The sequence below is a fragment of the Fundulus heteroclitus genome, unplaced genomic scaffold, assembly GCF_011125445.2.
Source record: "Fundulus heteroclitus isolate FHET01 unplaced genomic scaffold, MU-UCD_Fhet_4.1 scaffold_131, whole genome shotgun sequence".
In the NCBI taxonomy this organism is placed as follows: domain Eukaryota; kingdom Metazoa; phylum Chordata; class Actinopteri; order Cyprinodontiformes; family Fundulidae; genus Fundulus; species Fundulus heteroclitus.
This window is the reverse complement of record NW_023396543.1, coordinates 41,028-64,030: the sequence shown is the minus strand read 5'-3', so window position 1 is coordinate 64,030 and position 23,003 is coordinate 41,028. Positions and strand designations below refer to the sequence as shown.

Here is a 23,003-nt window from a genome sequence, read left to right as displayed (position 1 = left end):
GTCTGTAAGAGGTTTTAAAAGCGGAGCAGCAGTTGCACTTATGCACACTCACAAACACAGTTGAGGGAAAATTTGCATCTCTTTCTGCATAAAATGTTGAGAGTCGGCCCCTGAAAACGCCATTGTACATATTTTTTTCGCTTCTGATTAAATTGTTGTTGAATGTTGTCAGGATGAGCTAAGTTCTATTCAAGACTGTCATCTAAAAAGTTGTCATTAAGTTTTTATCTAAAAATCTGAAACACATTACTTAAATGAATATTAGAAGGAATCATTGCCAACTGATGTGAGCAGTGATCTTAAAAACAAAGGTAAAGTGGATTTTTCCTCCTACGTCAGCCATCAAATGCTGTATATTTGTGGCCTTACCTGGCAGCGTTTCCTGCAGATCCAATATCCATTTGGCAGGGCAGTCAACAAACTATTCATTCAGTTGAATGGTTGTGAGAAATAGCTTTTAATGTCTACTTTTTATTCTAAACTTTGTGCAAAGTTTACCCAAAAAACACTCTCAAAAACAAAATCCAAATTTATAAAGCTCAAAAGTGAGACGATTCATCAAAGTAAACAAAGCCAGTAGACACAAATGTTACATCATTAACAAAAAAATTAAATAAAATTCTAATTATTCCAGGGTTGGACTATTCAAAGGTGAAAATAAATATGGGAAAAGCAGTTTTTAATTAGTAGGAGCCAAAAAGTGTAACTTATATGTTTTAATGTTTCAAAATGATACTTTTACAGTCCAAAATATACATACAGACCCAGTTGTTTGGCTAAATCTCCATCATCAAGTTGAACCTGGGTTTGGATAGAACTGGTTGGAATCATCAAGAACATTAATGTTAATGAAGCCACAAAGTCTGCTCTGTGCAAAATTGATTTCTGAAAATCCACAAGAAAAATTAACGTCTGCATCCAATTTCTGATTTTCAGTATGTAAGTATTGTTTTGTATCTCCTAACCACCTTGCAAAATAGTTTAAGGGCATTAATACCACAGCTAATGTAAACAACAATAGCACATTGTGTCTGCTTTTGAAGTCAGTGTGAATAAATAAAACACCTCGAAATAGTCTTCCTTACACAATGAGCATTCACATCATAGACTCTCAAAAGGTGATCAAAATAGTTGACTTCCACAGAGTACAGCATTCATACTCAAATTTTATCAAAGCATGGCTCCTCTTTTTTCCGCATTTCTTCAGCCATGTGTGGTATGCAGTGTGTAGGGTAGAGCGGTGCAGAAAGGAGATGCTTCTTTAGAGGTACCTCAGCATAATTTTTGACACTGTAATATGCAAAACCAAATCAACTTGTGAACTTTTAGCAATAACACTGTTTAAGCTAAAGAAATAAATAAATTAATAAATGTACCATAAGATCCCAAAAGATGAAAACAGACTGGACCATCTCCAACAAAGAAAAGGACAAACTCAATGTGCTCTGACCTTTTGATGGTCTTCTTGTTAAAATTCAATGTAGCAGTTCAAAATCAATAAGAGGTTCTGGCATTTCAAAAAAAGTTAATGTTTGGAAAGCATCTTTTTTTTACCCACATCATCATTTTCAAAATATTGCAGCACAATCCTCATTGCTGTATTCCAGTGGAGTCAGTTATCCGATTTTCACCAAACTGTCAGTTCTTTAAATGAGAAACAAGAAAAATCAAACATAAATAATAAAAAATAAGTGATCCAATGCATCTTTTTCATTAATGTATGCAAAAACAAAACTCATAGTATCATCACTGAAAAATCTATTTTAGTCTATACATATTTGGTCTTGTTCAGTTTGCCCTTTTGCTACCTTGTGGTCAGAAAGTAATATTCCAAAAATTATCATATTGAACTTCAAAAACTTCTCTACTGTCAGATGTCTAAAAATAACATTTTCATTTAACATTTAGAAGATTTCATTCATGAAAAAAAAACACAAGTCAATGCAAAACAAGTTAAAGCTAAACAATAAGCAACAATCTAAGCTGAAAAAAAAGAAAAGAAGACAAAACAGAATTTGCTGTCAACGAATAGAAGGCAGGAAACACAATAAGTTTCTCCAGAAAACCTAGACCACCAGAGGCATCTTTTATTTGTTAGCAATCTCTGCCCTGTTAGGCAGTGAACCAACGACATTACATGTGTTGCAGCTGTGATAGAAGAGGGACAAGAAAATACCTCCCCATCATGTGTACATAAAATGTGCAAAGAAAGGACTTTTTTAAGATTTTGTCTTTGAATTTTAGACGTCAGACCGCAGTTCATCAAAAGTCAGGTTAAGCTTTATTCAGTCACAGCAGAATATAGAAAACAATGCTTTTCAACTTCATTACTGTTTTGATGCTTTCCTTAATGCTTCTGAGCTAGATTAGTAATACACTACCACTTATTAACAAAATGAGTTAGTACTTTATCGATTACTTCTTTAATATGTACACTTTCCAGCCACTTTAAGAAAAACTCTGCTGTTACTAGCTTTTCCCCTGGGTTTAGCCTTTAGAGAATGCTCAACTTAATAAAGCTTTATTTTTCATTACAATTGTAAATTTCAACAAAATGTTCTACTGAATTTAAACTATTGTCCTTAGGGAGCAGTGGGCAGTTTACAGCACCTGAGGACCAATTTGGGGTTATTGGTCTTGCTCAGGGAGCGATGGTGGCAGTCTTTGGGGTTCGAACCATGTACCTGCAGCCTTCTTAGAATGTAGGCACACTACTCTAACCACTATTGCAGCCTGAGATTCCAGTTCATAGCTAGTGGGAGTGGTATCTAGTAGGGTATTCTGCCACTGTAGCCCAGCTGCTTCAAGTTACAATGCTTTTAAAAAGCACGTCCCGCATACCTTGTTTGTAAGAAGTGGTCTTGGGGGCTATGGTACAGACCAACTAGTCCATCAGTTGAGTAAATCTACAACTAAATTACTCTACTGCTAGGTCATTCTGGAAGGAGTACTGGAAAAACCTACCTTCAAAATATAGTCCACAGATTTTAAATGGTTAATCCACAAGTAATAATTTTAGCAACATCTATTCTAAAGAGTCATTTACTCTTCAAACAAATTGTTTGTTAGATTGCTAAAAACTTTAATTAACAAGTAGCCACGTTGGTAGTGCTTGTTCCCATTTTTTTGCAACAATTGCCTTTCTGTAACGTTGAACCAGTCTGCTCACTCTTCGTCGACATCAACAAGGCATTTTTGTTAACTCAACTGTATGTCGCTAGATATTTAAAACTTCTGGACCATCCTCTGTAAAACTGAGAGACAGTTGTGTTTTGAAAATCACTGTAAGTCAGCAGTTTCTGAAATACTTGGATAAACCCACGTGGCACCAACAGCCATTTTGCAAGTTCATTTCCATTATTAAGCTCGGTCTAAACTTCAGTAAGTCACCTTGAACACGCCTGGGTACCTTTTTTTTTCTTCCTGTCATGGGATTAACTAATTTTTTATTTGTCTTAGTAAGCAATTTGACAGGTATACATAATAAACAGGCCTGTGAGTGTAGATTAAGCCTCATTTCAGGCATCGCACATAAGTGATGTTTTCAGTCAGTGGTCTTGTTTCCTAATTTTCGTACACTGTGTGATCCTTTAGTTACTATGGCCTGCAGGCCGACACATCAGTATTGGGCATACTAGGTGTACAAAAAACATTTCATTTTTTGCTGTTAAAATATAATGTAAAAAACCTTTGTGATCTTTCTGAAGAACATTAGCTTCTTTTGCCTCTGGTATTTACTGAATGTGTGGTTCTCTTTGTTCAGTTCTCTTCCTTTAAATTGTGCTGCAGTGCAACAGAAAAATAAACCTTGAAGCACCAATGCTGCTGTGTTTTTTTTTTTTTTCATGGGTACTACTTTGTTTATTTCAAACTTGCTATCATTAACAAATTTCTGTCTTAATGTGTGTACTTTTGTCTGCATACATGTGTTCTCATTACATATGAGTTCATTTAGATGTGTTTTCCTATTTGCATAACAAGATCAAAACATCTGTATAAGTTTAACCTTGTTTGTCTTTAACTCTAAACACTTCTCAAAGCATGCATGCATGGCAATGTGATTAATCTGGTTGTTGATATGTAAATCCACTGTGTGTGATATTTTTTGCCCATTGTCTTTTCATGTGTCAGGTATGAGGAATCTGTTTCCTTCCCTTAGGCAGCCTTTACCAATCACATCCCTCCATCATCTTTCTTCATTACCTATTCATGAGTTTCTGTCTCTGCAGGGCCGTGATTGGCTCTTAATGAACAACTGACGGGAATATCAGTCAGCCAATGCTATGGGAGGAAATAATTCAGTCGGCAAAAAAGAAACCCCAGCCAACCGAGGCTATGGCAATATTATTCAAGTCAAGCTCTGGGACAGCATAACCCTCGAGGAGGTTGACATATTGGATATTGTTGACTCTATGTTACCTTCCTTTAAGACGTCGAATAAGATGTTGTAGTGTCTCAAACCCACTCATGATCAAGTGCGCACAACTTAAATTGCCAAGTGCGGAGGATAATTACAGCCACAGAAGAAAGAAAAAAAAAATCTGCTCATGCAGGATTTAAAATTTGGATTCTGTGTAAATAAGTCCCCAAGCCCTTTTCCTTGTCAGCCCTAACTTATGAACCATTAGTCAAACTGAGTACAGAGATAGTGCAGGCCTCAACAGGATCAAATGAGCTCATAAATCCATGAACTGGGCCTTTTATATCTTAAATTATTGTTGGAGCTTGCGTTTTACCAGACGCTGGTTTCATTATTTACTCTTTGTTCCATTGTTGCTCTATGAGAAAGGATGCTCACACGGAGATTATTTACTCACAAGGATAATATGGAATGAGCAAAGTTGTTGGAGACTATCTATTTGGTAGTGTAGAATGAACACGGATCTTTCCTTATGAACTGCCCATCAAACGTGAAGGATTTCTGCAAAGTTGGCCACTGCCCTCCCCAACTAATTGTAATCCTTAACACCTCTTGGTAAAGTGATGACCAAATGTGAATTTTAAAGGTGCTGGGTGCTAACCTAGTAGCACAGCTAGTGTTGGCCACCATTCAGGATGGCACCATTAAGCGCCTTGTGTCTGGGATACAAGGGAATCATTGGGCTGGCAGTTTAATTATATAAAGGACCACAGAATGGGTAACTTGACGTTTAAGGCTAAAGGCCTGTTACATAATGAGATTGCTATTTAATTAGCCTCAGACCAGCCATTTCTTAGACAACTGACCACCAGCCATGTCTAAGCATATTTACTTGTTTTCCAGCTAGGTGCCCGCGTGGGCAGAGGATATTTGTCATTGAATTTTCATTTTTGTACTTTGTCAGCAATTCCTTGGTCCCATATGCCTAGGGAAGCAAATCAGTTTCTGCTTGGGGACAATTTGTTTTGTTTTTGACAATTGAGCTTTAAGTAGTTTTCTATTATCTACTCAGTGTATGCTTTAATGACATGTTATGTCACTTCAACCAGGAATGGGCACTGTGCCTCTATGCCACACAATGTATCCACTCAGCCTGTTTGCTAACAAATTATTACTTGGTAGCAGTATGAATGACCCTTAAAAATGCTTGTCACTACAATCATTACCCCTCATACATGTGTTGTCTAAATTTCTTTGTACCAAGTAAAACGCACTGATATGTCATGGTAAGGGGATGAAAATAAAATGGTTTGTTTATGTGTCTGAAGTGGAAAAAGGTTGGGAGGACAATGGCAAGTCATGGCAGAGAAATTACCATATCAGTTAGGGAAGGGATGCATAAATTGACCAAAACCTTAAAGAAGAAATTGTCGCTGATGTTGTATAGACAGTAAAAGCAAGAGGCTTGCGTGCCCTACCATGACACATGAGCAAAGGTATCTAGATTCATGCAGTCTCCATTAAACCTTAGAAGGGGTGTCCATGCTCTGAATGAAGATAGGGGTGTTTGTTCTACTGATTCTAGGACTGACAACTTTTACCTACTATTGCAATGCAGCATGCTTCAGGTACAATTTCATCACTAACAGCAGAGAAAGTATTTGTACTGTGCAGTGAAGCCAACACTATTCATATTGTTGGTAGATTTAGGTTTCAAGCAATCTTTTAATTTTACCCATATATTCATTTTAATTATTCAACATCTTATTTAGCCTAGAGTATGATATTATTATGACCTTAAACATATAGCAGGCCAGTATGGTTTCCGTACACACACCCAGCTTCATGTTGTGACAGTAAGGACAGTAAAACGTGCATCTGGGTATTTGTGTTTTCATCCAGCAAACATTTCTGTTTAACTCACACGCTCACACGGCTCAATTATGTCCTCCTTTCATTTCATTTAAACAAGAACACTCTGCTCATCTCTTTTTAATGCTAAAGTTTACTTAAAGGTGTTGAATGAATCTTTATATAGATAAATGGGCATATTTTGTCCAATATAAATTAAAAGATGGTGCCATAAATAAAATCTGATCAATTGACCTCCGGTTCAGTCCTTCTTGAGGTCGGGTGTTACATTATGACCACTTAATCTAACTCCGACATTATATAAATGGAGTACTTTTGCTTGCATTTTTACCATGTCCAATAAATTACCCTACCTTATCAGCTTAATTGAATCCTACACCTAGCAGAATCGTTTCAATAAATGCAGAGTTTTGACTCTTGGCATCTCAATCTTGCTGCAAGCTGTACAGTGGTACTAATGCCAGAGGAAACTTTGAGCCTCTCTGAGACACAAAGATATCCCAACTTTTGGCACCATAGATTGAAAACTAATTTTACTGAGCTTCAGTAAGGAAAAAAAAGCAGACATCGCTTTTTGTAGAATAAGCAGAAATGTTTCTTTAATATTTTACTTGTTTGCTTCAGTGTCTTATTGAATGTTTAACCAAGCCCTATTTAAGCTCTTATTCTGTAACTAAATATAGTTTTGTTAAATATTCAGTATTTCAGCTCATAAACATAGCTTACTTAAATGCATCTTCCCTTCCATCTGTTTGCATTAGTGTTACTACATGTAGGCTAGAATATTAACCAGGTCACATTTAACTCTGATGCGTATTTACATATAGGACAGGCTTCATGAAGCATATTAAGAGGACTTCATGCAGGCAATGAAAGTATTCCACCAGCAACAAATTAAACTTTTTACTACCTTCTGGCACACATACTCTAGATCTCGCAAGCTAATGGATATAAATTGTTTTATACCTGACTTGATTTTAATTTATGGCAATTGAAGAGCTATCTTTTCGCCTAAAATCATTTGCAATATACAGTTTTACTTTTTTTTTACTATAAGAAAATATTCCAAACTAAATAAATGCAGGATATTAAACCAAATGTTAAAAACTAAGTATTTTTGTGTCCGAGCTTTCCATTAGTTCTGTAAAATGGTGAAAAGCGCATAATCACTTGTATAACAAAAAATGTTTATGAATTGACCTAAAAATATCAGTGTATATGCGTGCTATGTGAATCGCTCTTTTTAAATGCCTGAAATGAGATGCATTCTAAGAGACAGCAGTCGGTTTATCAGCTATCAAACATATTTCTGCTTTAATAGCTTTGACACTGGTGTCAGGGATAATAAAGCTCATTCTTTGTGTAGGTGGACGGATTGCAGTGACGTTAGTATTTTTAATTTAGATCTTCCTGCAATTCACAGCTGTGGAACACGACTTGATGGAACAAACTCAGAGTTTAGTTTTAACATGATAGGTAAATGTAAAGTAATATGAAACAAAAAAGCTGAAGAATCTGTGTTCATTAATGATGACAGATCCAGGTTAATGGTTTATTTTGGAAGCAACAGGGCAACTGTGTTGAGGAAATGTCAAACTTCTAAAACACAAAATGTTCTGAATATGATTTTTGATATTTTCTGCCAAGCATGCAATTTTTCATTGATTTTACTCTTTTTGTAAATACGTGATGAGAAAAACCCCTCCATAAAAAGTACATTTAGAATCCTGCTTTGTACTATTAACAAAATGCTGTATTTACAGTGTAATATCAGTCATGTACATGGCTCGAATATTGTCCTAAGGGGGCCCTGGGCACCCAGAAGCATGGGTCTCCTATTTTAATTAAAAGTACACTCTGCACCATTAAAAATGAAAAGGAAAAAAAAAAGGCCACCAGACAATAACAATCTAATTTATGAAAGACAAAAATAAAAATTAAAATACGACTGATTGATCAAGGGTCTCCTTCATCAGGTACTGATTTTTTTATTTTTTTTTTTAAATCACAAATCACTGCAAATGTCACCTTTCAAGGCTCAGTCTGACTTCTGACTGATCATATTTATGCTCAGTGAAAACTAAATGGGGCAAACGGAGCAGCACTGGTTACTGACAGGAATAAATAGGAATGCAATGATACATCTGGCTTGAAGGATGCAGCCGAATACCTGCTGCTTACATTTTCAGCCAGAAGTTTAAGTTGTAAAAAAGTTTTACTAATAATTTACACCAATAGTATTTATCACCATTGAATTGCATTTAGTGGTATATTTCTATAGTACCACAAAATTACTTTGAACGTTTGGCTGAGTAATGGATGAGAATGAAATAAAAAGATGATAAAGCAACATTATGAACAATAGATTGTTTAAAACATCCCATCTTTTGACATTTTTCACTATTTGACGGAACTGTTCGGTTGCTTTGAAATCGACTTCAGTCAATCAGTCTTTCAAAGAAGTATCAGAGTAGTTTGCCAATGAGCTTCATTGATAAGATGTATCTGTTTTCCTGATTTATGTCCCAAATAGTTTGTTTTATATTTATTTCATTCATTGTTGAAAAAACATCTTGAGGAAAACAAATTGAGATTGCCCTGGAATGTTTTTTTATTTTATTTTCTTTCTTCTCATTAGTGCTCTGATTCAGTCACAGCCCCTCACCCACTCACTGTCATCTATAGTCTGTCTTTGCAGCTACATTAACCTACAGGTTCAGCGCCGTATGTTAATGTGGTTCATGATGAAATGATGCTACCAGAGCTCACGCTGACAGGGATTTACTCCCCATCAGTTTGCCTCCTCTTGTCTTTGATTTGCTCCATCCAGCCATCTACTTCCTAACGTTTCATTATCTGAATGCTTTGATTACAGAGCTGCATTGTGGGTTATTTTGATTAAAGCTGCAATTTCCTCTTCTCAGCTTTTGTTAAGAATATGATGGGGCATCCAGCAGAACATCCCAAGTGTTTCATTTATGAGTGACAGAGAGAGAGAAAAAGAGAGAAATATTTGCATGATTAAAAACCCTGAATGACACTCCTCATAAGATCCTTTTTTTCAACTTTGTTTCCTCTTCTGTCATCTTTCTTTCTCTCTCTGTGTTTGTCCATCTGTTTCCACCATTTTAAAATTTCCTTTGCCTTTTACTTATATTTTCGCTTTGCTATTTTCTCTCTCATCGTTACGGGTGAGAGACGAATGTGCCATCTTATTTTTATCCTTTTTATTAGGTCAGATTTATTGTTCATGCTTTTATCAACTCTGTTATCTGATTTTTCTTCTTTTTTTCTGTATTCTGTTCTCCTCTGCAGTGAAGCGATCAGTAGATTTTAAATCGAGGGGCGTAAAATTATTCCCTGGCAAAGACTCCAGCAACAAGTTTTCAATATGTGAGTTCAATTCTCAATCTCTCTTTGCCTAATGAACTAACATGCAATGGCTTGAACTGTTTACTTTGTTTTTAGCTTTACTTTTGTTTTGCTTTTTTAAATCTTCTCAGTTTTAAAGGCTTGTTGTTATATTCAACACTTTTGTGCATAAATTATGACTCAGAAAATATAATTTGAATCCCTTAAATTTAACCATTTTGCCAGTTTATAGAAACGCTAAATCTAAAATAGTCTAATATATGCGATCGATGCTGCACATGTGTTGAGAACAGCAATGCCTTTGCTGAAAGCTGCTTTTGCATTCTGCTCGACTGCTGTGTGTTTCTGTGATTTGACTTTCTGTGTATGTATGTTGAGGCCATGGTGTTTTGCCTCTTCTTTGTTTGCTTTGATATATTTAATCATAGACTTGCTCTGATAAGCCCAATCATAGTTTGTTCTGGCGTGCTTCAGGCTCGATCCGGGAATGTGAATCAGCTGCTGTTACATTGTTTACGGGCCCCACCCCGCCTGTGTCTCTAACCTTTCACAAATGTCCATGTCCCTCTTTATTTCTTCTTTTTTTAATCTTCTTCCTTACTGATGCATATTTAGGCCCAGGTTATTAGGGTCAGCAAAGCAATTACTGAGTTATAGAAACAAAAAATAGGATTATCATAGAGGATATAATGCTTTTTTGTATCTTTTATGTTTGTTTACTTTTTTACCTTGAAACTTTCTAAAGTGTATTCTGTGTTAAGTAATTTATTACACTTCCTTGATATTTAACATATTAAATTGCTATCTGAAACATCCGCTTATAACAATGAGTCACATTTGAAAAGAGAGTACAGCACGCTTGAGTTATTGGCTCCCCTGCTTAAAACCACTTACTGCCTGACTTTACTTAATCTACTTTATTTTAGTAATTTTAGCAGTCAAACTGATTCTAAATTGAGTAGAGAGTGTTTGTTTAAATGCACATGAAAAAGCCTGGAACTTTAGATATGTTATTTTTATTTATGGGAACACCTCTATCAGTCTATATAGGCAGAAGACCACACAAATAAATACTACAAAAATATAATATATAAGTAAAAATCTACCCATTGTTTAACAGGTTACTTCATTATGTGCTAAATAGCCCACAATACAGGCATTCAATTCTATTCTCAAATCTTTTTAATACTGACTGATTCATTATGAAAGCCAACAGTGTAGAATAAAAGTAAAAAAATATATAATGCAAAAGTAACAACCCTAACCATAAAGTCATTTGTTGGGGTTTGCAAATGTTTTTGTATTTTTCTATTATCATAATAGATCATAATTCTTACAATGTTTTTTCTCTGGATAATGATGAAGATAATTACCCATCCCTGCTTCAGCTGTATTGTGTTTGAGTAGTCCTTGCCTGTAACTGTTACAGTAGTGATTTTTCTGACAGCAAATATTTGTGCCAACATGTTCCCACGTAATAATTTTAGACAAATTAAAGGTTTGATTTTTCTAGTGTTAGAGGTTAGATAAAATGAAAATAGTTCAGGTTCAGTTTTTATATATCTTTACCAAGGGTGCAAAATCTGTATACTATGCTATTGTACATATCTGTAAAACTCTATTCATAGTAATATCCGCCTGTATATTATATTCGGTACATATCCAGCAGTTAAATTTAGTTCACAATACTAGTTATCTATATATACATATCTGTACATATCTGTAAAACTCTATTTATAGTAATATCCACCTGTAAATTATATTCGGTACACACTCAGCTGTAAATTTAGTTCACAATACTAGTTATGTATATATTATACTAATAGGACAAATCTATCAGTAAAATTCTGTTTATAATAGTATCCATCTCTATATTTATTCAGTAAAAACCCATGTCCTTTACTTATGGAACCACTGTTTATCCTGCACTTGCTGCTATTGCACTTCTGGTTAGACCTAAACTGCATTTCGTTGCCTTATACCTGTACCTGTGTAATGACAATAAAGTTGAATCTAATCTAATCTAATCTATTTTTTGTGAGGGAATGTTGTATCTGTAAGGATTCAAACGACTTCCTTATCACTTAATGCACTGTATTGAAAAAAGGAAAAATTAATCTTTTTTTTAAATTGCTCAAATCCTTTCAGCACTCTGATATGGTAAAGACCTCCTGAAATGGAGCATGATAATTGTACATGAAATTCAACATGTTTATTAAAATTCAACTTGATAGTTGTTTTCAGCCAGCACTTACATAAAGTCTCCTGTGTTCCACTATTTCTCAACTCTACTTTCTCTGTTTTTCACATCTATGAGTGTTTTACAAAGGTTGTCCGTTTCAGCACTTACAGATATTCAGAATCACATTTCACTGCTTTTATGTTCTATTTAATTTTGAAAATGGCACACCAACACCTGATAGCAGTCACTGGGCCCGTACCGTAACTGCAGTGAATTTGCAATGCATTCAGACATTTGGTGGCGAGTGTTTTGGAACATTACAGTTCCACTACAATCCAGTAGATTTGTTTTAATGGGCACAAAAACATCAGTCAAATGGTCTTTTTGCTCAGTGAGGCTCTGTGATTTTCAGAATTGCATTGCATGCTTCTTTTGCCAGTAATGTAGAATAACCCCAACACAGGGTTTTATTTGATCAATACAAATTAGCTCAAGATTTGAAACTGTAAATCTAAATTAATTTTCTGTTAATTCTGGCTGTTAACTTAGCCATGTTACTCACACACCTATGTTGAAGTTTAACATTCTTATTCAGTGTTTAAAACCAGATGACCCAGCATAATTTTAAATGGAAACTCCTTTCATTTTTTTCCCCCAGTAAATCACACAACACCATGCCAAATGTTCACTGCAGATGCAGCGAGTTTTTGCACACATTATACACACCTGTTCTGGTAACAGTCATCATATGCTTAGCACACCCAATGGGTTATGCAGGCATGCAAATATTTACATGACTATTGCATGAGGATTTTTTTCTTTGTCAAATTATAAAATTAGGACTTACAATTTAAAGGCTACTACAGTTTAACAGTGCAAAAATACAATGCCCAAACTAAAGATTTACTGGGATGTGTTTGTTTTGCATGCTTTGTAACATTGTTTCCAATAAAATCATCTCTCATTGTTTTGCTTGTTTGTGTTTGTATGATTTAGATTTTCTGAGTGCCTTAAAAAAATATTCTTACCTCTTTTCTGATTTAGTCTTGTTAGAACTAAAAACATTCATACATTTAAAAAAAAAAAAGATAAGTAGTAAACATCTATAAATGACTGCATAATGTGAAGTGGAAAGAAAATGAACATAAAGAATAAATATGTGAAAAGTATGGCATGCATATTTGTTCAGCCACTCTGAGTCAATAATGTTTAGAACTGCTATGTCTCCAGCAGCCCTTCACATATATAAACAAAATTTTTTGCTGATTCGTCTTTGCAAAACAACTTGAGCACAGTCAGATTGTATGGAGAACATATGTGAATCTACAGTACATTGCCAAGTGTTGCCACAGAATCTCACAAGGCTTTAGGTCTGGATTTTGATGATTTTATTTTAGAGATGAGTGACATGGCAGAGGGGAGGGGTCAGAATAAGTGTGAATCTTTGATTCCGATGACATGGCTTAACACAAAAAGAGGTGAACATCACCCAGATTAGGGAGACCAGGGCACATTCCAGTAGCCAGGCCTGGGGGACCAGTTTGCTTGTGCACGCCTTGTGGTCGAGGCACGCCTTGTGGTCGCTTTGGCTCCTGGGGCTTGGATGGGCTTAGCCTGCAGAAGCCAAAGGATGCCCCCTCTATGTGGGCCCACCACTTGCAAAAATGAACATCAGGATTAGGTGCAATGCATGGTGGGTGGCAGGTGCGAGTGAGGGCCATGGCTTGCTAAAATGTGGGGTTATGATCTGGCAATAGGGACATGGGATGTCACCTCACTGGTGGGTAAGGAGTTTGAGCTTTTGTGAGGTTGAGTGGTGTCAGCAAGAAATAATTGGTCTCACCTCTATGCATAATTCAAGATCTGAAACCCAGTTCCTAGAGAATGCCTTGACTCCCTTCTACTCCGGAGTTGCCAAGAGACTGAGAGGTCTGGTTGGGGCTGGAATACTCATAAGCCACAGGCTGCAACCTTCATTTTGACATTTTCCAGGGCGAGCAAGACGGTCGCCTCTTTTGAGCTTTAGATTCCAAGAGGGATGGTTCTGACTGCTGTCTGTGCCTATGCACCCAACCAGCAGCTCAGATTACCTGGCCTTCTTGTAATCTCTGGGTGGTGTCCTGAAAGGGGTACCATCCAGGGATTTGGTGTTTCTCCTGGGGAACTTCAGTGTCCATGTTGGCAATGATAGAATTACCTTAAGGAATATCATTTGGAGTAATGGCATTGCTGATCCTTCTGTGCAAGGTATGAAAGGGTCATAAGAAACACTGTATTCAAATGCAAGGTGGTCCATAAGTGTACTTGGTATCTGGAGATCATGGGCCAAAGGTCTGTGATCAAGTTAGTAATTGTATCATCAGACCTTCAGCATTATGTCTTGGACACGTACAGTAGGTGAAGAGAGGCCAGAGCTGTCAACTGATCACGATGTAGTAGAGAAATGTATGTGGTGGAATGAAAGTTACCCGTTCTTGTCTCAGTAGTGACCAGAGGGCCCACTGATGGACACTAATGGTGATGGAAGCCATCAAGCTGAAGAAGGAGGCAATTAGGATTTGGCTGTCCTTGGGTACTCCTGGAGCACTTGAAAGGTACCGGGCAGCCAAAAGCACAGTAGCTTCTCTTCTTGCAGAAGCAAAATCTGAGGCATGGGAGGAAATCAGAAAGACAACTGATAAATACTTGCAGCCGGCTTAGGACATAATTGGGCAGTGGAAGAGGCACTTTGAGGATCTCTTCAAACCAGTCACCATGTTCTCGAAGTAGGAGGCAAAGCCTGAAGACTTGAGAGGATGTAAATCCATCACTGTAGCATAGGTCACTGAGGTAGTTAAAATCTCCCTGGTGGCAGGACACCGGGTGTGGATGAGCGTCCACCTGAGTTTCTGAAGTCTCTGGAGATTGTAGGGCTGTCATGGTTGAAATACCTCTTCGAAGTCACATGGAAGACTGGAATGCTACTGGAATGGCAGACTGTGTCAGTGGTCCCAATTTTTAGGAAAGGTGGCCCGTGAGTGTGTTCCAATTGTTGAAGCATTCCAGTTCTCAGCCTCCCTGCAGAAGGTTACACTGTAATGTTGGAGAGGATCCTTCATCCTTGTGTGATGGTGGCAAACAAGTTAGGGAGTTCATCCTGTGACTGGTGGGTTGCCAATTCAATCCCCTGATTTGACCGTCTTAGTCCTTGTCCATCGCCAGGGTGTGTGTGTAAATGACTGACTGTAGTGTGTCAGACTTGATAAAGTGCTATACAAGTACAAGCCATTTATCCAATCCTTGTATGCCCGAAGCAAGAGTTGTCCACATTTTTGGCACAAGATCTGCCGTGTTGTGAGTGTGCATTGGACTCATCCAGAGATGCCCATTGTCACACATCCTGTTTCTAGGCTTCATGGACACAATATCAAAGTGTAGTCATGAAGTGGAGGTTGTCTGATTTGGGAACCTCAGGATCTCATTCTCACTTTGTGTGGATGATGTGGTTCTGTTGGCCTCTTCAGGCCAAGACCAGAATGCATTGGACCAGATCATTGCTGAGTGTAAAGGACGAGAGTCAGTTCCTCTAAGTCTGAGGCTAAAGAGCCAAAGAGCAAGGTTCTCGATTCACCAGTTCACCTATGTTCTGACTGTCACCTATGGTTTTGAGGTATGGATCATAACAACAAGAACAACATTCTGGATACAAGCTTCCTCAAGAAAGGGGCCAGGCTCAGCCTTAGAGTGAGGAACTCTGTAATACAGGAGGAGCTCATAGTAGAGCCACTGCTTCTGTTGAAAAGGAGTCAGTTGAGGTGGTGAGAGGCTACATATCTTGTCTGGCCTATTAACACCTGGCCAGAAGAAATACAGCATGCTGGAGGATGTGGCTGGAAGAGGGATGTCTAGAGCTCTCTTCTGGAGCTGTTGCCCCGCATTACAATCTGGATAAGCAGAAGACAATAGATGAATGAATGGTCAGGCAATATGGCCTAAAGCTCAGAGTATCAACTATGGTAAATCTGAGCACTCTGAAGAAAACTAATCTGACCGTTGCTCTGCAAGTAGGTTTGCTGATTCATTAATTGCATTTCTAATCAATGCAAAGTCTGATTGTCTCCTGTCTTGTATACAATTGCAATCTGTGATGGCAATAAGATAATATGGACATGTGCACCTTTCCTAAGTGTGCAGTACACGTTTCAGATTTTCATTTGTTAAATCTTTTCCCCTCTTCAGAACTATGCAGTTCTTTTGTGTTGGTGTATCACATAACATTTCAATACAATACATTGACATTTGTGTGCAATGTGATAAAATATGCTAAAGTTCCAGTGGTATGAATCATTTTGCAAGCATTTTATAAGTGGATAAAAAAGTACAGCCCAAAGAGAAGACAATAAAGACTCATCATATTCCCTGCCATGTTGCAGAGTAACGGTTGAGGTATGTTTCTCCAAATGTGAATTTGTGTTAATTCGTCTGGCTTGGATTGGTTCAGAAGATAATTTGCTCTGCTCTAAAAGGTTCAACTCTTCACTGAAGCACAGAGGCTCTCCATCAACAAATACAGATTTAAGTTTGGGTTTCTTTAAGTCTGTCAGTGTAAAAGTGTATAAGTGTGGGTCACCATTTGTGTGTTTTGCTCTTGAGTGTGTGCTGATACTGTAACCAGTCCCTCTGTTGTCATGTTAATAGTCCAGATGGTCAAATTAGCCGCTCCAACAAAGCAACAAACTATCTACTCTAACAAATACAAACAGAAACACACATACACTCTCCAGCCACATGCTGGGTTTGTTGATATGGACTAAACATGTACTTGCATGTTAGCCAGATAGTCCAGACAGCGTGGGTGTGAAGGTGTTCGTGTGAAAGCAGAAATGGGCAGAATTATTTCTCCGGCCCTTGTTTGTTGCACCTAATTGAGCTTGTTGGCATGTGTTTTATTTAGGATTGAACAAAACTGTGCTTTGACAGTATTTTTTGAGGTTTAGAGTCACAAACAATATTTGCAGTAAAACAGTGATTAAATTACATTAATGTTACATTAAATTTGATTTAAATTACATTTAGTTTTTATCAAAATTGGTCACAATCTTGGAATTCAACATCCATTAAAAACATAAGAGATTAAAGAAAAAGAAGGAATAGTTAGCTTTTTTAAATATATATATTTTTAATATTTGCAGCAAATATTACTTTTTCTTTTTTATCACGTTTGCCCTTAGATTATTTAATTAACTTTGTTGTGTGTGGCATTAATAATTGAAAAAAAAAAGGATATATAGTGGCATATATACATTTTGGATGTAATGGTAAACTATTTTTTTAAAAGAATGAGATGGTGTTTGGGGAAATGTGTTTTATTGGGTATCCAGATAATACAAATTTAATCATGTTGCTCCATGTGAAGTTTAATCATTTTGAGGAAAGACGTAATCACCAGATTTTCTAGAAGTGAACTGAATATCATCCAACAGCAATTACATGCTGCATCTCAATTTAATAACATCCCATTCATTTGAATATCAAATGACACCATGATGTGTTTTGTTTGCCACATAGCTCAAACAAAACAGTTTTGACTTCCAGGATCGTTCTGCCAATGTTTTAACGGTCATTAAGGAAGGATGACTGACTTAAAACTACATGTAGAAAACACCAGAGTCGCCTGGGTATGTTTTTGAGTGTTTTTAAACAGTTACTGCAGGGCCCCCAACATTCATTCAAATACCGGTACTCAGGTTTTGTGATCCTAAAGTTACAATCAGGGGAGTCTAGCTCCTGATCGTAGTCCACTACTCACACTCAATTTTGAAAATATTCCAGTAGGACTAAAAGACTTGTTAATGTTCCACAAAGTCATAACTCCTTTAAGTAAAACTGGTTATTAAATGTTTACTATTGTTGTAAATGTTAAATACATTTTCTATAATGCAATAAATATCCATCTTTTCCTTGCACAAACAAGGAAAAGCTTCCACAAACAAAGGCGTTAAACGTACAGTTACAGCAGGAGGAGGTGTTAACAAGTTTAAAGTAAAAGGTCAAGTGACAATGCCATCTGGACATGGCAGACAGAACAAGTCATCAATGGCTTTACCAATGATTCCTGCGGAGGCAGGTGGTTCAAGACCCTCGACCTACAGCAACAGATCTGCACTAAACCTTGCTGGCAGCAGCTGGTGGGTTTCAGTTTCTACAACAAGGCAGATACTAAACACTGGTGGGCCCCATACCTGGACTTTAATACTTAAACCACTACTGACCCGAAAACAGAAGAAAAGTCCACTCAGGTTTGCTCATAACTATAACAATAGGCAAAAGAGGTTTTGAAATTCTGTCAAAAAATAGAATAGAAACTGGAACTTTTAGGGCTAAGTCTTGTGGAAGAAGAATGAAGCATGTGCTAAAAAGAACACTATGTCCTCAGTAAAGAGGGCTGTGGCTCAGTGATGCTTACGTTCTCCCCTGATGCTCTGATGCTGCTTTCCTCTGGCACTGGAAACAGAAACAGTAGAAATTGTTCTGTCTGTGAAAAAGCTGAAGGTTGAGCAACAGTCAACCTTCGAACAGGATAATGATCCAAAGCATTTCTTAAATTCCACCAAGAATTGGTTTAAGAAGTCCCAGACGGCACTACATCCAAGTCACCTGAGTTGAACTTAATGAGAATATAGAACTGGAGGCCTTTGCCAATAATAGGAGGGCTAATACTTCTAAAGAACTATACCAACTATAGTTGGGGTCCTGCTAGACAAGATATTTCCTGAAGGTTGATAACATGAAAATGGTTGTTATAAAATGTATAATTTGAGTTTAATTTGGGGAAAAAAACTATAGTTTTGTTGAGCTATTTAAATTTAAATTAGCTTATACTACTTTATGATACAGATAAAATCCAGTTGAAGGTTAAACATTTTATGTGTAACTGCACATAAAGGAATACGCCTAAACTCATATAAAGAATTATGTGACCAATGAAAACCTGAAAAGTAAACATTAAAAATGATATCCAATTTCTTGATAATCAAACTCATAATCAAACATGATCTATGTTAAAATGATTATTTCTTGCCCTGTCACAGTATCTGCACCGCCCTGCTTTTCATTGCTTTTCTACATCTTGGATGTGTACAGGACATTCTTATCGTCAAGATAAGGGCTTGTGTTTCTGGGATTATCAAGAGTGTGTTTGGACTGCTGTAACGCCACTGTCTGCCTACCTTACCATCCTATCCTCCATCTATCTCCTATTCTAATCTGTTTCCTGCTGCTTCCAAAGTGAATAAGTGATGAGGCAGGCAGGTTTCCAAAACTAAAAGCAAATAGCTGGAAATCCACCCAGCAAGACCAGTGCTGAATGCAATTAAATGACAAAAACAGATGGTTTTAGAATATTGCCAGGGAGCACTGAGGCAGTGCAGTGCTGTTGGTTTCTTGCAAATATTTATTCATAACAATTGGATATGGCTATTGTTGGCTTTCATGGAAATAAACACTTAATTCTTTTTTTAGACCAATACTAGCATAGGAACTGATCCCCCAGCTTCTCCTGTAGAAAAATAAAGAATCAACGTGAAGGAGCTTGTGGACACAGTTCTGCTTTGTTACTGTCCTATCTATCTCATTCTAAACCATTTGTCCCGGTTGTGTGCATGTTTTTCTTTCTTTTTAGTAAATGAAGGTGGTGTGAGACAGGCGTCTAACTCCTGCCCTGACCCAGGAGAGCCAGAGAATGGAAAACGCCACGGCAATGACTTCAGGTACAATTTGCATTTCTATATAGCACCTTTGCCAGGTGTTGGCACCCCAGACAAAAACATTAAAGAGCTATAAAATAAATAGATAATTTATTGCAGTACCTTAAAAAATAATAAAAAAATCCCTACCTTTTAAAAAGCAGGTATTGAGGCAGGTATTGAGGCAGAAACAATTCTTATATATAGTAGTTTTGCTTAAAATCTGTTTTTGCTATCCCTGCTAGTTTTTTTTACTGTGACCCAGTGCTTAGCCTGTCCAGCCAGACTGACTTACGCTGTATACATTAGTCTGGAAAGGAGCTGGTAGAGTCCGATTTCAAAGGCGGGACTAACAGTGTCAGCATCAACGGGTTAGAACCAATCAGATAACTTCAGATGCAAAAAACTCCTAGCAACGTGCTCTGTTTTTGGAATTTGTAGTCTGCAAAACATGGCATGTAATCGAGCAAACTCTCCAGTGAACGATTTTTGCCGCTTTTTTCTAAAAAAAAAAAAAAATGGAGGATTCACAGTGTTCTCACATATACTTTCTTGATTTTCCAAGGCACCAAGCAACAAATGGCTACATATGTAGCTTGACTGTTATCGTTACAGAAAAGTGCTGCTGCATTATGGTTAATCACTTAGAGTGACACTTCGTAAAGTCCTACCTCCCGTGCTGTGATTGGTCTGGTCTGTTTTAGACCAGAGCGCCCAATTAATTTTGTTGATTAAATTGAACAATCTAACAGCAACTTTAAGAGCTAATATCAAAACATTTACTCATGTCAGTCAACTCTGCCGTCACATCTGAGCCTCGGCAGGTTTAGCGTTCACTTCAGTGTACAGCAACAGTCATACTGTATACCCAGCGACATTCTAGTCTTTTCCCTCTTGAAGACATAAACTTTTTTGCTTTTTTTTCACTGGATCTTGGACCATTCTGCATTGTTTTACTGGGAAGTGCTAATAACTGTTAGCTGCGTCCTTGTTTTATCCCATGCTGCACATGCAGTGTTGTACTTCCTCCATTAGTAAAACTAAACACAGAAGGCTTTATTTCCTAAAAAACTGAGTAAAAACAAAACGTAAAATGACAAAACAATAACGGATACGTCAGCAGGACGTGATAATCTTTCATAAAATCTTTGTATGTAATCAGAGTGAGCTACTGATGTATAAATTAAATTTTTTTTTAATAAAATGGCTATGCACCTTTAGAATAACTTCATAGGAGTGGGATAGTACAGACACATATTAGTAAGTTTGTAAAATGAAGACTGTATGTATATTTCATATTATAAGTTGTTCTTTGTATGTTAAATATGTCTTTGTGTGTATTGGTCCAGCATTGGCAGCGTGGTGCAGTTCAGTTGTGGGGAGGACTACGTGCTTCAGGGCAGTAAAACCATCAGCTGCCAGAGAGTGGCTGAAGTCTTCGCCGCCTGGAGCGACCACAGACCAGTGTGCAAAGGTACAACTTACTGTATTTCACAATCCAACTCTGACTCTATATATATGCAAGAGTCAAGCAAGTATGTCTATTGTATTGAAATAAAACTTCACTCTGTAATGTTAGAGCTTAGGACAGGAGAAACATCTCTCATTTTCTGTTAAGTTGCTGCATACTGAATTTTTAAAACGGTATATAATTGAATGTTTATGATGTCGGCCTTCACAGAAATGCTACAGTTGTATGCTTTCATCATTGAGGGTGCGATGGTTATTAGTCAGGACCAAAAAATATGCAAACATGGTTCAAACTAAGCTGTAAACATCCACTCAGTTCGATGACTGGTAACTGCTACCATGATAGCCTATATGCTATCATGGTAGCAGGCGCTACTTTATTAACATGTCGGCCACCAAAATACTCTTACCTTGACTTGATGTCGCTGGAATTGGGTCAGGATGTTCTTCGGTTGTGCCCTTTCCTCCGACAAAATGCTTGCTACATATGTACTTGAATTTGGTTACTTTTTCCGGGTTGAACTGTTATGTAGGCCGACCGCCCCGGTGTTCCAAGCGTACACATTTCTCCTTGGCAGTCTTGAAGAAAACATCCTTCATATGCGGCCGATCAGCGTAACTCGAGTCGCTGTTGCACGTTCCATAGCAACAATGTTTAAAAACCATGGTCTTAGATTTGGAAAAAGCAGTCGTTTACCGAGTAAAACCTAGGGTAACGCACGTCTCTTTTACAGCGACACAGCGGCGGACTATGCAAGCATGCCCTACTGCGTACCACGTGATGTGACGTCATCGTGACGTTGTGTTTCTAAAAATAGCTCGCGCGCGGTACCGCATTAATGAAGCACAAAAATCAAACAGCAATTTCCAATATAAATCTTTTTTTTTTTTTTTTTTCCTAAGGTGATGCGTGTGTGTGTAATCATCTCATACTCAAAGTGCATTTTCAAGAGTCGACATATTTCAAAGTTTATTTACCAAACGATAGGTGGACCCAGATTTACAACACACACACGCACGCATGCATGCACGCACACACAAACAGAGAGAGAGAGAGAGTTAGCGAGGGAGGCGGAGAAAGAGGGTGTCTGTCATGCTAAATGCCAAAGTCATTTGTCATTTCTTCCTTCACTTGGCTTGAGACCGTGCTGGGACACGTTCTTTAACTTAACACATATTCACAGGGGTCTGCTTATGTGTGCGCGTGTGTACATGTGTATTGCAAGGAGAAAGGCCACTAGTGGGACAGTTTTCCATACAGTGCTTCGCAAAAGTTTTTGTCCACCCATACATTCATTATACTTTTATTCCAAGAAGCCAGGGTTTTATGTACTCTAGTCAAATATTCTTTCCATTCTTCAGGCTTACTGCAAATGTTTAAATATTTTTCATTTGACGTTGGCTTTTAACGTTTTCACTTATCCTTTCTAGTCCATGACATGGCAGCATTTTGTACACCGTGTTTAAAAATGGGTAAAGTGGAAGTGAAGGATTAAACATACTATAAAAAGCAGATAACTTCAAAAATACAACATATTGTATGTATCTTTTTAATACCTTTGCAAAGCTAGACACTGACACTTTTCCTTAAGAAAGAGCTGAAGCCCATTAGATAAGAGGCAGTGTGTTTGTGGACAGCATGTGCTGCCACATGTCCTCAATTAGATTTAGGTGGAGGCAATCTAAGTCAGTAACATGCTTCCATGGTGCTCATTACTGTGTGTTTAATGTCCCTGTCCCACATGAGTCTGGCAGTTTTTCTTCCAGCATTACCCTGTTTTAACTCCATTTATCTGCCCATTAGTTTTGTAAAGCTTCCCTGTTCTTATACCATCCCCCATCCCCGCAGCATGATTCTGCCACCACCATGTTTCACTCTGGCGCGTTTGTATTTTGGGTTTTGTGCGGATTTCGTTAACTTTCACATATCGCTGCAAATAGTCAACATTTTATTTCATCTGACCCGTGGCAAACTGCGAACAAGACATTTTTGCAGTTTCTTTCAACAATTGTTTTCTTCTTG

The 23,003-nt window shown here is 37.5% G+C and overlaps 1 protein-coding gene across 1 annotated transcript in view; it reads left to right on the top strand.

Moving 5' to 3' along the window:
- Nucleotides 1-23,003, top strand: part of LOC118558589 (CUB and sushi domain-containing protein 3-like) — a gene marked incomplete at its 3' end in the record, with an annotated part of 433,060 nt that overhangs the window by 372,665 nt on the left and 37,392 nt on the right. The window contains exons 7-9 of the mRNA XM_036129041.1: nt 9,548-9,625; nt 19,447-19,534; nt 20,860-20,984. Of these exons, the coding sequence (XP_035984934.1) occupies nt 9,548-9,625; nt 19,447-19,534; nt 20,860-20,984 (291 nt within the window). The remainder of the gene's footprint in view (nt 1-9,547; nt 9,626-19,446; nt 19,535-20,859; nt 20,985-23,003) is intronic.